The sequence below is a fragment of the Brassica napus genome, unplaced genomic scaffold (assembly GCF_020379485.1).
Source record: "Brassica napus cultivar Da-Ae unplaced genomic scaffold, Da-Ae ScsIHWf_1874;HRSCAF=2515, whole genome shotgun sequence".
Lineage (NCBI taxonomy): Eukaryota > Viridiplantae > Streptophyta > Magnoliopsida > Brassicales > Brassicaceae > Brassica > Brassica napus.
In genome coordinates, this window is record NW_026015290.1 from 21,116 (window position 1) to 39,068 (window position 17,953).

Consider the following 17,953-nt stretch of genomic DNA (forward strand, 5'->3'; position numbering starts at 1 on the left):
TTAGTGTATTTTGAATACATATTAGAAATTAAAATCATGTTTGGTACAAGATCTTTTCGAGGTTTTGAATGTTTCGGGTTCTATCGGATATCCATTTAGATTCGGGTTCGGTTCGGATAATACCCATAACCCGAAATACCACAAAACAAGACCCATTCAGTATTTACATCGGGTTCGGATCGGTTCGGATTCATTTTTATCGGATCGGATTCGGTTCGGGTTTTCGGATTCGGTTTATTTGCCCAGCCCTAGTTTTTTCATTTATTAACCGGCGTCGTTACAAGTCAATCTTCCTAGTATATCACATAAATCAAAAACTTACATGAACACATGACACATCTTTTGGAACGAAGCCGAAATCGATATGAAGATAGTCTCCCTAAGCTAGAACTCACACATTTAAGACTTTCTCATTTTTTCAGTGTAGACTAGACCTTAGCATGCTACAAAAATGACCTATGAACTCGTACTATTAAAGTATATTGGTGATTGATTAAATGGGACGCGATAAATTTATGAACCAAAATGACCATATTTAAAGGAAAAAACTAAACCTAGATTCGGTACATACTCGATTGGATCTGTAAATCCTATCTCATATGGATCTGAAAAATGGCATTTTATTCTTGATAGAAAATTAGTTATGTTGAAAGTATTTAGTGTACATATAAATAACACACAACACAAGAAAAAACCAAAGGATAGACATTCTATTTGGCAATCTAAAAATAAGACTATTATAACGCACTTCGGACTCCAGTAGTTAAATGTAGAGAATAGTAACAAAGAATAATGAGCTCTAACCTCTAAACAATAATGCTAGCTACCGCTCTTAATTATGTACAAACTTACAAAAATCATATAACTATATAATATGTTTAGAGTAGTTTAAACTTTGTAGCTACTTTTTTTGTAAATAAGTACTACTTATAGTATATAAACAATAAAGTTCTTGTTAAAAGAAAGAATTAATAAGTAGAGGTTCGACCGGACAAATAAGTCTTATGGTTGCCCAAAAGTCTCACCTAAGCCGTCAGCACAACAGTTTATAAATAAGTAATATAATAGGAAGCTCGACACTCTCCTTTTATGGGCACTGGACAGTACCATAATTAAAGAAAATAAAGTGCAGTAAAGTATCTCTATTATTCCCTTTAATAGACACTTATACACGCGTATAAGTGGGAAAAAATGGGAATAACTAACTAGAGTTTATTTAGAATCTAGTCACAATAATAGCAATTATTAAAATGGTGATGTTTTGTGCTCGTGTGTGACACTAGGAAAGATGTTGTCTTTGTTTAGTTCACATGTCCTTTTCGCAGCAACATTGCCATTTGTCTTAACAAAGGCCAAACATAGTGCCGGCGAATGATGATTTATTTAGCTTTAGCACGTAATTAAAATTTCGAACGATCTGAACATGTATAATAAGTGCATTTTACCCAAAAATGTATAATAAGTGCATGAATCTGCCCCACTATTCTCTGATCATTACATAGTTTAATTAGTTTAAATAAATAAAAATGGAAAGATTAGAGGTTTAGCCTTTTCTTTCTTTTTGTGATGGCGAAGCATTCAAGTGCGGGACAAATCAGAGTCACTTGAAACAGCTGAAGGCATATATAATTATTTTAAAATCATAAAGATGTACAAATTTATTATTTCAAAAATTACTTGCGCCGTATCTTTGGTATGTTTAAATGTTTTGCACCAAACTCATATGCCCTTCATGTTAATGGAAAGATAAGTCGACGTTTTCTCGACTCCAGGAGACCCTATATATGTTTAAAGTATATCAATTTGATCTTATTGGTGGATAAGGCATACGAACGAATATTTTTGAAGTATTTCTTGTTGAAATATTGTAGATGAATCTTAGCTTCTTTTATTTTCCAAATCATCCAGATATAGATAAGTCTATGATTTCTTCGAGCCACAAATTAGAGCGGGTAATTTAAACCAGCTTTGCTTATTATAAGTATCGTTTTAGATCATATTTGAGTTTCAGTTATGCATATTAATTTTTTTAATTATAAAGGTAATATTACTTCCACAAATGCAAACTATATGTGGTCCACGGCCGGTTTAACCCCTCAGTTTTTTTTTATGAATGAAATCATTCGATGAAAGAAATAAAGGAAAGCTATGATAAAAACTATTCTAAATTAAAAGTTTATATATATATTGTTTTGTTAGAGAACTAACATATATATTTAGTACTAATCAAAAATACTATAGTAGACTAAATATAACCTTTGCTGCATTATAGGTATTGTCTCTTAAAACATGTTTGAGATTATATATATCCTTAATTCGTACATATATAGATTTGTTTTTTTTTCTAGTCAATAACTAAACTAAGAAAGATAAAATTGTTTTTTTTTTTGCGTTGAAACTAAATTAAAAATACGAAAAATACTTTTGTGAAAATAAACAAAATCATACTACATTGTGAAAGCGGATGTAGCCCTCACTAATTATTAGTCCAGTTTATAAATACGTGAGAAGATATTTATCATGAGAAACTATGCTTATGGTTATCGAAATCCTTCAACCAAATTTATCTTTACATAGAATTTAACATACAAAAAGTAAATAATAAAAAATGTAAAACATACGAGGGTATATTGTTTGTTTGCCTTCTCTAAAGAGAGAGATGATCGTAGGTTTTTGTCAGGATACATGCATCTAATTAAATTATTGATGTTTTATATTGTAAACTTTTTGTTCCTTTCCTCTTTTTTTTTGTCTTTTCCTGAGTTTTTTTTTGTTTTAATATCTCCTCAAGTGCTCTGCAAGTTCACTGGGAAAATCCACAAAATTCAACTCCATATGTCATCTCTGTTCGTAAAAACTTATGTCTTCGATAATACAATGTATATACTATATAGAAACCAAGCCTCTTCAAAAATCTATAAAGGATGATCATATGTATATTTTTATTATGATTAGTTTTAAAAAATCATTCTTTGTTTCGTCGTTAATAGTAATTTACGATATTCTTAACAAGATAAAAAAGTATATTTAAAGTTAATTGATTTGTTTGCGTTTAGCTCAGTTGTGCTTGTAAAGCATATCAATATGCGTGTGTGTGTAATTTATGGAGAAAATGAGGTTCTTTTAGAATACTAGGAATCTAGGATTAAGGAAATAAGGTACTAGAGCAATATCTCCCACCCTAATTCATATGTCACTCAAAAATGAAATTTGAAATAAGAAATGCTCAAACATCACTTCATTTTCTATTCCATAATAGAGTAAAATAAGCTTTCTCCAAAACTAAACTAATACTTTATTGTTTGTTTATCATTTCATCGTTCATCTCAAAAAGTAGTAGAGTAATAATAAACTTAATTTTATTTTAAGTTACTTTATTTTATAGAAAAAAATAAAATTTTACATCGGATGTGTTATTAGACGCGAAGAACTTTTTCTCATAATATATACACTTACTTTTTAAATAAGGGATTCAAAGATGTACAGTCTTGAAAAAGAAGTGGTAATAACTTTTAAAAAAAAAGTATAGTTCTGAAATGGAAGGAATATTAAGAAATGATATTATCGTCTAATATTAACTTCAACGGTCAGATCACATATAATACGACCTAGAGTATTTTCTTGTGGACCTGGAGAATAAATAAGTCTGATAATGGTTACAACCCGAAAAAACTAATGTTATTAATTATCATCTGAATTCATCATTTTGGATTAGAAAAAAAAATCCATCATTTAGCTCTTACACAAAGACACATTATTTATCATGTAAGTATAGAGTCCGTACATGTCACAGAGCAGGACCACATATCTATTATTTTTAGACGAACAAAATTAGTCTAGAAGTCTTACAAGATTTAAGATTTCAGGACCACAGAGATCGTACAAGGTTTTTTTTTTCCAAGTCCAAATCCAAGTTCCTCCTCTATTTTTGTGAAGCCTTGTCCATTTTTAGTCCAAATCCTAACCTCTATTCTATTCTTAATTAACTAGTTAATGATTTACAATATCTCTCTCTCTTATATATATATATACATGTTTTTTTGGGAGAAATTCTATACATATTCTTTTCTATCGTTTACTACTGAAGTTACTTTACCGATCAGATTACATATGACCTAGAACATTTACCTTTTTTCCCACTATAAATAAAAGCATATATATATATAGTATTTCTACCGTTTCTAACTTTCCAAAATTTCACTGCACACTATATATTGTTATGGCATATCTAATTTAAAGTTTTAAATCGTTTTATACAAAAAATAGTTTTATGTGGATAAATTAATATCAAAGAAATGTGCACACTTACAAAAGTGAATAATATATATATCTTCTGGATAACTTATCCCTAATATATAACTCAATCGATTGTTTTTGACGTCGAACAATTTATATAATTGATGATCACTTAAATGGACTGATTTTCAATAACATACTAGTTTATGTTATGGTGATTTTCAATAACATAATAGACATTTAGAATTTAACGTAGTAGCGCACATATTGTCATATGAGAATAGAATCACAGACTGAAAGTGCGTTTAGGAGTCCTACATATAGTTGCAGCCAAAACATATACTCATAGCATCGAGATATCATAATCTATATGACACATGTGACGTCTCGTTTCGATGCTCATCGTAATGTCCAAAATATAGACAGAGTTAAATAAATTGAAACTATAGTATAGGTAATTCAGCAGCAATCTATTTCGGAAATATACAATAGAACTTAAATACAAACAAAAAAACTTAAATGCAATTTTTTTGATAAAATATTAAATACACACTTGCTTCAAATATGTAAACAGATAAACTGGTTAAATATTCTGATAAGCAATAATTGTATATATCTATAGACAATTTTTTTCACTCTAGGAACAAAGGTTTCTTGTGGGTGGACATGAACCTAAAAAGTGAATTTTATGTAGGCGGGTGAAACACAAGTATTGTGATAAGTAATTATGTTGATAAACAAACAAAGAGACACCAACTTGTGCCCTAAAAGCATGACCACATGCTGGTCGGTGTCTCCCTGAATCCGAATAAATTCAAATAATATAAGCTTGTAGAGACCTTTTTATAAAATAAAAAAAAAATTGTGAGAAAAACTAAGAATATCAACTTGATAGAAAATGCCAAATAGCATTTATATAACAACAGAAAACTATAATTTTATCGATATATATATATATATATTATATATATATATATATGTTACTATTGGCATATATGATGCCATTTCCTCTATGGTCGCTTGATAAGATTTAGATAGCATCGTTAATCATGTTGCTTTATTTTTCTACACGCGAGTATATATGTTTTGTAGGTGAACATAGAAATATCTTGCTAGACAAAACTGATATGATAAGAACTTATACTGTGATAAATGGAGAAACTTGAGCATGGAAATATATCAAAACTAGATGATTTTTGACTACTAGAATTTTTGGAACCTTTCAAAAGTTGTACTTTTTCAGACACCTTGTTTGATTTCATTTAGAATTATGTATTGGTTTCTATGCAAAAAACTGATTAAACTAAATATAAATTGATAAATCATTTATTCTAGCTGAAACTATACATATCACAGATCCAAAGGTATTATTTATATAGCAATATATATTTATGAATAGATCAAAAGGTAACTAATTTTAGTTTCATATAAATTAAATATGTATGTGGTTCTAGCTGTATTTGTTTGTTTTTTCAAAAATATTTTCTTAGTTAACTATAATCATCCTTTTAATATCGTCAAAAAATATCATTTAAACTTGTTAAAAAAGTCGCTCATTTTATACAAGTTGTGCTATTTCCGTTCCAAGTAAACTTTTATATTTTCATATATTTGAATTATATTAGGGGGAGGAGATTCTGCAGATCTAGAAGTGTTTCTGACTGATTAGATCGATTTGATATAACTGGGTATTGTATGTGTTCAAGTACCCCAGTTTTTGATCCTTTACAAAAGATTATGCCTTTTTCTACGACTTCCTGACAGGTCTTAAATCTTAATATGAAGGTTATACATTCCTAAATACAGCTACACAAGCTTCCATTTTTAAAAAAAGTTTCCTCACGTTTTCATATATTAATTAATTCGCAGAACTAATACTAATTTTGTAAAGTAATATATTTAATAAAACATAATAAAAAGGTCCTTTTCTAAAAAAGGTCTTTTTTTTCTTTCTCAAAACACGTAGTTAAGTAGATAAACGGGTAGCCAAACCCACAATCCTATCCATAATTCTGAAAATTTGGGATGGATCAAACAAGCAATGGATCACTCTGGTATTTTGAATAATATGTCCATCCCTTAAAACAAAAAAAATTAGAAGAACTTTTTTATTTTTACGTAATATCCATGTTGTATAGAAAAAAACACGGTACAACATGAAAAAAAAAACATTAAAACCAAACACAGCTATACATATACAGGCAAAAACAGAGGGCATCTGAAAAAAGCAAGTTGTCTCCGACTGTGTCTTTCTACACTCTACCATTGCATACGTATTCGCACACTCACCTATGTACAGACTATTTTATTGTCCATTTAAGTTACATTCATTCTCCCTAACAAAAAAAAAAAACCAAAATACTTTTGATCCATCAGACATCATTGTACATTGAATATACACTAATTCGCATATTAATGGCATTTGTTCATTTCACATCTTATTATAAAATAACATGCATGCATATGTGTTGCTCTACTCTCATAAGTCGCTACTGGTATGACCTATGGTTAGTATTTGGAAAGATCAAAGTATTTGTGAGCAGTTAATTTTATAACACACTCACTTGATTTGGTAAATACTTAGTAAACTCCAAGATGCAATAGACAATGGCCGTACCTTTGTTTAAAAAAAAGACAACGACCGTCCCAAGAAGAAAATGACTTTATTAATATTCCGTTATTAAAAAAAAAATTTACATAAAAATATGTTCAAAAAAAAATTACACGCTTGATCAGAAATCTGGACTCGATATTTATTTGTCAGCATTTTCGTTATTATTTTAAAACACCTTGGATCAACTATGATCAAAAGTATATTTTAAAATCGTCGTTGGAGTTTGGTCAAAAAAAAAAATCGTCGTTGGAGTCTTGATCAAAAACATGATAATAAAATATAACTTTACAGGAAGAACACAGTTAAATCTTAACTGTCAAATACAAATTTATAGGAATCAACACAAATATGATGATAAAATATTAGTTATAATCATATTTTGTTCAACTTACAAAATAGAAACGAGTGGCTGCCCACTGTAAGCCATGTTTCCCTAACGTCATATGCAATAACTAATTGCACGGTTTCTTGACCTTCAGTTTGGCTTTTCCTCCGTAATTGCTCTTTTATTTTTATTTTGTCAACTCTATATGCTTATTTAGAAAAAAGTATGCACTTATATATATACCATGTCAAAGATTTGACTAATAATTTACCAATCATATGATACTTATAAAGTTAATATAAAATGCGATATTGGTGATATTATTTTCAAAGTTAGTTAATTTTTTTTGAAAATTATATGTCAGTTACTAGTTTATTAATCAATTTATTGAACGACTAACAAGGGTACATTAAAGGGGGAAAAAAGCCACACTAAGTCTTGTCACTTCTTCCCTCGAAGCATTTATTTTTTGAGAGTATTAAATTAAATGATTTAGTTCACTAATATATTACACTATATAGTATAACAGAGCTCTATGAACTATATCCAAATTAAGTCAGAAACTAATATTATATCATAATTAAATTTTATTAAGTAATAATTATCAATATGTCAATGATATATCCATATTTTTATTATTAATTTTCCCATAAATTGATATTTGTGAAAACTTATTGTAATGTAAATGTATTCATGTAAAATATTTTTAGGGAACTACGGAGATTTTCCGAAGTCAAAAAAAAGGATTTTCCTCGTTTCATAAGTTTTAGAAACTTAGTTGCAAAGAAAAACATTTTGACTTCATTCGTGGAAGTGACAAAAATAATCTTTTAGGCGTCTCTGTTGCATGACGCCAAAAATAGTGTATTTCACGGAAGAAAATACAAATAGGGAACGATAAGGAATTGATTGGATGTGTGGAAATATCTACATAGTTATTTTAATAACTTTAATAAATTTGTTAAATTCCAATTTTCTTAACAGGATGAAACCAATTTTACTTGAGAAGCAGTAGATTTGAATTTTACGAGGTACTCTATACTCATTGTTTGGGAAATTAAAAATTAACATAACATTCCTGAAGGAGAGTAGAGTAGTTATAAAAGGTTTGACAGCTCTTATTTATATATATGTACAAACAATAAAATTAATATTTAGATGTACTCTTTTTATTTTAGTATAAATATCATTTTACCATGCTTTATACGAAATAATCAGTTTTGTTAGAAATAAACAGTTACACGACAATAAAAATAAAACAAGAAAGTATTTTTAGCCTTATAATTTAATAATGGTGATTCAACAGAGTGTTTTTAGTATCTATGTTCACTTGCAGGAATATGGGTGTTCGGTGAATCAGATCGCCAGTGTTTACTATGTAAATTTATCTCATGTTACATTACATCACATGTACAGTTTAGACAGGTTAATAATTATGATCTCATGTTTTCTTTAATAAAGATGATTTTCGCTGCACTATAAACCACTGTAGAATAATGGTTGTATTACCCTAAAAATCTGATGTAATCTTTACTAATTTAAAATGAAAATATATTATCATTTAAATATAAAATTAAATTTTGTTTTTAAATCCAATATTATAAAAGGGGATGTGTTATTTGATAAATCATTTTAAAACTCATTGTTAATAAATATATTTGAAGTTGTGCATTTTAATTATTATCTAGATTTTGACCCGTACGTCCGTGCTGCTATTTTTTATTTTATAAATATATTTGATATTATTACAAAATTTTCAAATATATATTTCCATTTTAGTGTTATATATTGTGTAATTCTATAATATTATTGTTTATATCTCTTATTCGGTATTATTAATATATAGTGATTTGTTTAATATATTTTACTTTGTTATTAATTTTTATTACTTACAAATATATTTTCAAATTAGATACAATAAAATAACAATTTGAAATAATCAAATAGAGAACCTTCTGCAAAATATATATATTTTTCTTTATTTATACGTTTTGCATATAATACATTTTTTAATTTATTTATTTATATTATAGAAAATATATTTGTTTAAGATAATTTATATTTACTGTTAAAATATATTTTAATATATATCATTTTAATATTTTACGAGAATTATAAGTAAAAACATTGTATTGTTTATATAATATATAAATATTTTAAAATAATCTATTGTAGAGAGTTTCAAAATAAATAAATAAATAATATATATTTATAGATATAAAATTTAACCTATGTTAATAAATTTATTCTTGTATAAAAATATTATATAGTTACGAATTTTAACCAATTTTAATGATGAATGATCATTTATTTAAATGATACAATTTAACAAATAAAATTTGTTAATTTACCTATATAATATAATTTTGTCATATTTAATTTTATATAATACAGAATATAATTATAAAATTTATAAAAATAATATAGGCTTTGTATTTCTTGTTTTAGAATAAATTTTACTTAACATTGATTTATATAATATTATACTACTAATTACTAAATTAATTAAAGTGTTATTTTATAAAATATTTAAAATTTTAGTAATATTTTTTTAGATTCTTTCTCAACAGATTTTGTTATAACTAAAAAATAATATTCAAATTTATAGTTGGTCATACTATACAATGACTTATTAATAGTAAATAAAATATGACCATAAATTAATAAATTACATTAAAATGTTTGAGTAGAATTTCTTATTAAAAAAATCAAATTTCATAATCTTAGATAATATTTTAACATAGTTTAATAAAATCTATAGTAAATTTTTATTTCAAATTAAATCATCTAAAAATCATTATCAATTCAAACTGTAATTGAATACATACCCCCATAATGTCAGAATAGTGTGAAATTTTCTCCTTAAAACATTAGAAATTGATCATTAGCCTATCCGAAATATTTCTATCAAAAACAAAAAAAAATACTCTATCTAATTATATTTTTTTACATTTATATAATTATTATTGAAAATATGACTATATCTGAAATATTTCTATCAAAAAACAAAAATATTACTCTATCTTATTGAAAAATAATTATTCTTTATGTTAAATTTATTAACTTTTTATTATATATCTACCAACTATAATATTGTAATATATTTTAAATATTATTTATAAAAGAGTGAATTTGTTAGAAAACCAAAACAAAGTGTGAAATTAGGAAAATGCATAATACAGTGAAACTAGTAAACGCACAGTGTACATGTCATACTGCAAATTACCTTTGTCAAACAGTAAATAATAGTATTTTTAGGTATATTGCTAATTATGGGATAATATTAACGTATGGGATGCAAATACTCTTTATAAGAAGTATTTTTACAATCTAGAAAAAAATGTAGAACAAAAAAAGTTCTAATGAATCTGGAACAAATGGAATACTTTATAGAGCAGAAAGAGAATCATAACGGCCGATTTCTCGTTTAATTATTTCTCGGTGGACGGTACCATTAGTTTACATTAGCTTTTTCTTAATATAACTATAATACATTTTAGACAGTATAATATATTTCGGAACTGCTACAGTAATATTTAGACTTATCCTGTAGACTGTCGTCTGGTCTGGTATTCATTTTGGCGTGGCAAAAGCACCTATAAGTGAAATTGCAAATAATTTTTGTTAGCTAAGCACATGTTCATGTTCTTAAAACCTTTGGTTTTTTTGGAACGGACTTAGCCAACGTTAAAGTATCAAACCACTAAAGGTTAGCATCGACCGAGTAATAAATGTTAAATGAAGCCGACTCCGGCTGAATAGAACCGGGCTAACCAGTCTAACTATATTCATCATATTGTTTGCAACTTTGGAAATTTAAATATATTAGTGAAAATATGATTATATTTAACATATATACGCTGACAAAAAAACATGTATATTACATATAACTGATTAAAACGGTTAACTGATAGCAAATACCTTTCAAGGTAGTACTATTTCTGCATATAATGCAGTTACAAAAACGGTGTGTGCATATAATGAGTTTAATTGCCCATGCAAATAAAAACGGATAAGGAGTACTGTAAACTTTTTGGATACACGTTCTATTATTAAGGGCATCTCCAATTCTACTCAATTTTTGACTCTAAACTCAATTATGAAGTAAAATTTTCTCCAATCTCACTATATATTCAACTCCAAAATGGAGTAATAACTATGATTACTCCATTTATAGAGTAATCTTATCCATTATTTCATTTTGGAATTGAACTTTTTATATTTATGAAATGGTTCTTTTAATTTTTAATGTTTTTATTTCATACTTAAAATAATATAATAACATAAGAAAATATAATACTCCGCAATAGATTACTTTATAATTTACATAAAATATGCATAAACTCATAAAAGTCAAAACTAAAAAATAAATAATATAAATAAATATAATATAATATAAATAATAAATTTAATAATTAATTCGGTAAATTGTTTTTGAAACTACCAAAATCGGTGAAGTATTATTCAAACGGAATAGATGAGTTTTTTAATCTTGTGGGTCAAAATTTTGATTGATAACATTTGTACTTGTTAAACTTGATATATGCACAAATAATAAGACCCAATACATAATTCAAATTACAAAACTAAACTTTATTTTTTTCTTTATGTTCTTTTAATGCATATAAATATTTTTGAATTAGAAAAATTTCATATGATAAAATCTGCACGAATTGAAATTGGAAGATAATCTCTAATTGTATTTTAATGATAAATATTGAATTTAAATAAAATATATTATTATGGAAATTTTGTAAACATAAAGTAGTTGGGTTAATTGTTAAATTTTTATAAGTTGAAGGTACTACTAACAATTATTAACTAAATAAAAAAAATATTTTGTTTGGAGTAAAAAATGGAGTAATACATTGGACTAAAACCCAATTCCATTTTGAAGTTACACCATTTTAGAGTAAAATTTGGAGTAATACATTGGAGATGCTCTAACCCCTGATGGATAATAGTCAAAAATTATTTTTCTTATTTACCAAATTCTCAAATGCCAAACAAATCCCACAGCTTTTGTATCTCCGAGTACGCGTTAACACTAAAGTTATAATTCTGTACCACTTAATTAGCGCATAAAACAAAAGATAGTATCTGCTTAAATAATTCGAGTATATTTAAAGAAGCCTAATATGTTGACAAATTTTTTTTTAACGAAGCCGCTAAAAGATAAATATATTAATCCACATGTAACTTAATAAACAAAGAAAAACATATTATATGAAGGAATAACTCTCCTATAAATTTATGAGTTTACTCTCTAGACATCACCTCTCACAAACTCAAACTAAAAAAAAAGTACTTTTCTCTTTTATTATCAATAAGCAACAGAAAAAGAACCAGTGAAACAATTTCAATATTCTTGAAAGTAATGGACCAAGAACAAACACAACATAGCCCAACCGGCCATAGTCACTCACCTTCTTCCCCAGCTTCGGGTTCCACCTCGACCGAAACGGTTCGGTCACGATGGTCACCTAAACCGGAACAAATACTCATACTTGAGTCGATCTTCAACAGTGGTATGGTTAACCCTCCCAAAGAAGAGACGGTAAGGATACGAAAGATGCTCGAGAAGTTTGGGGCGGTGGGAGATGCAAATGTCTTCTATTGGTTTCAAAACCGGCGGTCAAGATCTCGAAGGAGGCAGCGGCAGCTCCAGGCCGCAGCTGCGGCCGTAACCACCAATACTTGTGACCAGACCATGATGGTAAACACCAGCTTACCACAATATAGTGGGGCTGATTTGGGGTTTGGAGGTTGTAGCACTTCCTCTAATTACTTATATGGTGGGTCATCATCTCAAACTCCTTCATTTTTTCTTGGTCTTTCTTCTTCTCCTCCTTGCTCAAGCTCCTCTTCAACTTCTTCTTCAGCTAGCTCTTCAACTTCTTCTTATGGTGGTGGATATGATAATCATAGCAATAATGGCATGGAAAATCTCTTAGCAATGTCTGGTCAATTGGGTTACCATGAAGCTAGTCAGCATCATTATCAACATCATAGCTCAAATCTCTCACCAATGATGTGCCCATCTGATCAAAGCTCCAGTTATGATCACTACCAACAAGGTAAACAAAACAGTTTATTTGCATGCCTCTTTTTGCTTTTTAAACTCAAGTGCTTTTTCCTCTTAACACTCTTTCTTTCCCCAAAAAGTCTTTATAACATTATAAAAATCGTAAAAGTTGAATTAAACTAGGAAAATTCCAATTCTTGGTGGGTTTCAACCAAACTAACTAAATTTTATTTATTTGGGGGTTAATTAATAATAGCCCGTGTTAATTACATTTCCAATGGTGCCTAACATCTTGTACTTGAAAGCCAGTCCTCTAATATATTGGTTTATATATAATATAAAAGCAAAATTCTGAGGTTAATTTCTTTTCTTTTATTTCAGAACAAAACTCTCTCTTGATGTCTTTATTTTAACTATAAATGTTAACCAAAGAACCGACTTCTAAGACTATTAGATGAATTTTTCTTCCAATATCGCCTACTCTTGTTCTTGATAGGTAATTTTATAATATAATTTTCGGACATATTATTAGAGATATTTTTGAAATTTAGGGTTAACGGTCTTTATAAACGGAGTTCCGACAGAAGTGACGAGTGGAGGTATAGACATGAAAGCAATGTTTGGAGAAGATTTGGTTTTGGTGCATTCCTCAGGTGTTCCTCTTCCTACTGATGAGTTTGGTTTTTTGATGCATAGCTTACAACATGGTGAAGCTTATTTCCTGGTAATATTTTAATCTCACATCTTTGTATTTTTTTTTGTATTATATTTTGTTTTATTTCTGATCGAATTCCTCGTGAAGAGCTTTATCACATTGTTTGTTTTCGAGCTAATTTTATATATTATACTTTTGTTTTGTTCTTTATCTCTCCATCTCCATCTTTCCATCCTCACTTTGGTGTTGAAAATAGGAAATGAGATGGAACCCAATTGGGGTAAAGTCCTAAATTGTCTGCTATAATATATTTTAATCATCATAACTTAACAATATTATAGTCTTTCGTAAGAGAAACAGAATATAATTCTTAATTGATGAGTGTCGGTTTGTGGAGTAAATGAACATGATATGTTAAGGCTTTCTTTGTTTTTTTTTTGGGAGGGGGTAAAAATGTTGACTTTCTGTAACTGAAGCTTTGTGATTTGACGAGGTTTTCAACATTTGAATAGAAAAATACGAGTTTTTTTTGGTAAAAAAAAAGAAACGAGTTTTTTCATGATTTTGTTCGCATATTTGAATATAAGAATTCATATTCATGTTTTCGAACTGAGATAACAACGTATAAATTGCTATTTTGGTAAATGTCTTTCACTTACGTACTAGTTTGAGCAACTTATTTATAAAATGCTAGTTTTTTTTGTCAGCATTCATGTTAATATGTTATGATGTCCATGGTTATGCTCACTAATTATAGTAAAAAAGAAATATGAAAGTTAAGATATTTTTTAAAAAAGAAATGAAAGTCTACAACTAAATGATTAATTATGTGTCTGCAACTGCTTATGAAGTATCGTACTATATAGTTTATGAAATTAAATTAAGTCTTTTCTAAATCGAAAACTTTATTTTATCTAATGTTGTTGTCTTATTTTTGATATAGTGACTAGGTCTCTCTATCTCTAAATGATTCTTTGAAAATTTGAGTGTTAAAATCATATCGGCATTAGGGTTTCTTCTGTCTACATCTCTCTTTCTTTATCTTTTCATCAATTAGTTAGCGTTTATATTTGTAAGTTCTTCTTGTAGTGTTTGTTATTTGTTTTGCGTTTTGTTATAACAGGTTCCAAGACAGACATGAACTGGCTTTACTATGGGCTGTGTGGTTCTCCAACAGATGCCTTATTAATCTACCTTGGACTTTATGCTGCGATCCATCCGTTTTGTTTTACTTTCCGAGTCGACATATCGTGCAATCAAATTTCTTATGTATTCTTAATTTTGTAATAATTAAGAAAAAGTGAAGTCAAAAATCTCTTATAAGACGAAGAGATTTTAGGTTTCGTATCAGTTTAGTGATTTAGTTTAAAAGTACGTAACTATTTTTGCAATAAAATCTGTGTCTAGAGATCTCGAGGTAGTTCGTGCAGAGTAATGAATGTTATTGGGAGTACGAAAAATAAAATAAAGTCGAAGTCTATTAGTTGCGTTGAACACTTTTCCGATTGTATAAACTAATGTAGTAAAGGTTGCTACTACTAAGACGATCTTTAGCTTGGGCTATATACTAAAATAATACCATGGTTAACTACGGTGTATGTATTGTTTGTCGATATTTGTACCCTTTGTAGTTTGTATGTATCTACAAGTCGACACACAGCATCAGTAATGTCTTAGTTAAGTCCATCGCAGCTAGTTATGTCATATATTTGAGGACCAAGTGAGGATGTATCTAGTATTATCGGTAAGTAGGTAACGAACTAGGGTCGTTAACGATATTATTACAATATGTTGCAGTCTGTATTAATGATGTGAAGGGAAGTGGCCGATTAAGATATGATTAATCAACTAATATTGTTAATTCAAACAAAAAGAAACATCGATCCCAAAGTACTGCAATATCAAAGACTTGTATGATATCAGTGGAAGGAAAAAGTGACCTATATGATTATGCTTTGAGTTTATCTGGTGACAGCTGCACTGGGACAAATTGTCACATTAGCTAATTGTGGATCAGCTCAATAAATTAAGCAACTACTTTTAAGATCAAACCTTATTCATCCCCTTTTATATATACAATTTGCATTTCAATATTTCTTTTCTTTTGTCAATATTTTTTTATTAGTAAAATGGAATATTTTAGTCCTTGAATAGATATAAGAATAATGAAAGAGCATAAGAAAGCTGGGTTCGCCAGAATTTGTATTCTTGTCGATTTCTGAACAAAACTCTCTCTTGATGTCTTTATTTTAACTATAAATGTTAACAAAGAACCGACTTCTAAGACTATTAGATGAATTTTTCTCCCAATCGCCTACTCTTGTTCTTGATAGGTAATTTTATAATATAATTTTCGGACATATTATTAGAGATATTTTGAAATTTAGGGTTAACGGTCTTTATAAACGGAGTTCCGACAGAAGTGACGAGTGGAGGTATAGACATGAAAGCAATGTTTGGAGAAGATTTGGTTTTGGTGCATTCCTCAGGTGTTCCTCTTCCTACTGATGAGTTTGGTTTTTTGATGCATAGCTTACAACATGGTGAAGCTTATTTCCTGGTAATATTTTAATCTCACATCTTTGTATTTTTTTTTGTATTATATTTTGTTTTTTTCTGATCGAATTCCTCGTGAAGAGCTTTATCACATTGTTTGTTTTCGAGCTAATTTTATATATTATACTTTTGTTTTGTTCTTTATCTCTCCATCTCCATCTTTCCATCCTCACTTTGGTGTTGAAAATAGGAAATGAGATGGAACCCAATTGGGGTAATGTCCTAAATTGTCTGCTATAATATATTTTAATCATCATAACTTAACATATTATAGTCTTTCGTAAGAGAAACAGAATATAATTCTTAATTGATGAGTGTCGGTTTGTGGAGTAAATGAACATGATATGTTAAGGCTTTCTTTGTTTTTTTTTTTGGGAGGGGGTAAAAATGTTGACTTTCTGTAACTGAAGCTTTGTGATTTGACGAGGTTTTCAACATTTGAATAGAAAATACGAGTTTTTTTTTTGGTAAAAAAAGAAACGAGTTTTTTTCCATGATTTTGTTCGCATATTTGAATATAAGAATTCATATTCATGTTTTCGAACTGAGATAACAACGTATAAATTGCTATTTTGGTAAATGTCTTTCACTTACGTACTAGTTTGAGCAACTTATTTATAAAATGCTAGTTTTTTTTGTCAGCATTCATGTTAATATGTTATGATGTCCATGGTTATGCTCACTAATTTATATAAAAAAGAAATATGAAAGTTAAGATATTTTTTAAAAAGAAATGAAAGTCTACAACTAAATGATTAATTATGTGTCTGCAACTGCTTATGAAGTATCGTACTATATAGTTTATGAAATTAAATTAAGTCTTTTCTAAATCGAAACTTTATTTTTATCTAATGTTGTTGTCTTATTTTTGATATAGTTGATCTAGTCTCTCTATCTCTAAATGATTCTTTTGAAAATTTGAGTGTTAAAATCATATTCGGCATTAGGGTTTCTTCTGTCTACATCTCTCTTTCTTTATCTTTTCATCAATTAGTTAGCGTTTATATTTGTAAGTTCTTCTTGTTAGTGTTTGTTATTTGTTTTGCGTTTTGTTATCAACAGGTTCCAAGACAGACATGAACTGGCTTTACTATTGGGCTGTGTGGTTCTCCAACAGATGCCTTATTAATCTACCTTGGACTTTATTGCTGCGATCCATCCGTTTTTGTTTTACTTTCCGAGTCGACATATCGTGCAATCAAATTTTCTTATGTATTTCTTAATTTTGTAATAATTAAGAAAAAGTGAAGTCAAAAATCTCTTATAAGACGAAGAGATTTTAGGTTTCGTATCAGTTTAGTGATTTAGTTTAAAAGTACGTAACTATTTTTGCAATAAAATCTGTGTCTAGAGATCTCCGAGGTAGTTCGTGTGCAGAGTAATGAATGTTATTGGGAGTACGAAAAATAAAATAAAGTCGAAGTCTATTAGTTGCGTTGAACACTTTTCCGATTGTATAAACTAATGTAGTAAAAGGTTGCTACTACTAAGACGATCTTTAGCTTGGGCTATATACTAAAATAATACCATTGGTTAACTACG

General features: G+C 28.3%; 1 protein-coding gene and 1 long non-coding RNA gene across 3 annotated transcripts; both read left to right on the forward strand.

Moving 5' to 3' along the window:
• The first annotated feature begins 12,453 nt into the window (after nucleotides 1-12,453).
• LOC111210860 (WUSCHEL-related homeobox 11-like) lies at nucleotides 12,454-15,014 on the forward strand. Of its 2 annotated transcripts, XM_048772786.1 has the most exons (4): nucleotides 12,454-12,970; nucleotides 13,058-13,252; nucleotides 13,752-13,924; nucleotides 14,979-15,014. In XM_048772786.1, the coding sequence occupies exons 1-4, from the start codon at nucleotides 12,553-12,555 to the stop codon at nucleotides 14,994-14,996; spliced, it is 804 nt and encodes a 267-aa protein (XP_048628743.1). In that variant the 5' UTR covers nucleotides 12,454-12,552; the 3' UTR covers nucleotides 14,997-15,014. The 2 variants fall into 2 exon arrangements, with proteins under 2 accessions (XP_048628743.1, XP_048628742.1); XM_048772785.1 differs by having other exon boundaries at nucleotides 12,454-13,252.
• Nucleotides 15,015-16,246: 1,232 nt separating this feature from the next.
• Nucleotides 16,247-17,767, forward strand: LOC125599505. Its single transcript, XR_007333247.1, has 2 exons — nucleotides 16,247-16,415; nucleotides 17,474-17,767. It is a non-coding gene; the product is annotated as an uncharacterized LOC125599505 (long non-coding RNA).
• The last annotated feature ends 186 nt before the right edge of the window (nucleotides 17,768-17,953 follow it).

What these genes read in the sequence shown, in the direction of transcription:
- LOC111210860 (XM_048772785.1), top strand. Translation starts at nt 12,553, where the DNA reads ATGGACCAAGAACAAACACAACATAGCCCAACCGGCCATAGTCACTCA. An exon ending in TTATGATCACTACCAACAAG is followed by an intron (nt 13,253 to 13,751) that starts GTAAACAAAACA and finishes TTTGAAATTTAG; the next exon opens with GGTTAACGGTCTTTATAAAC.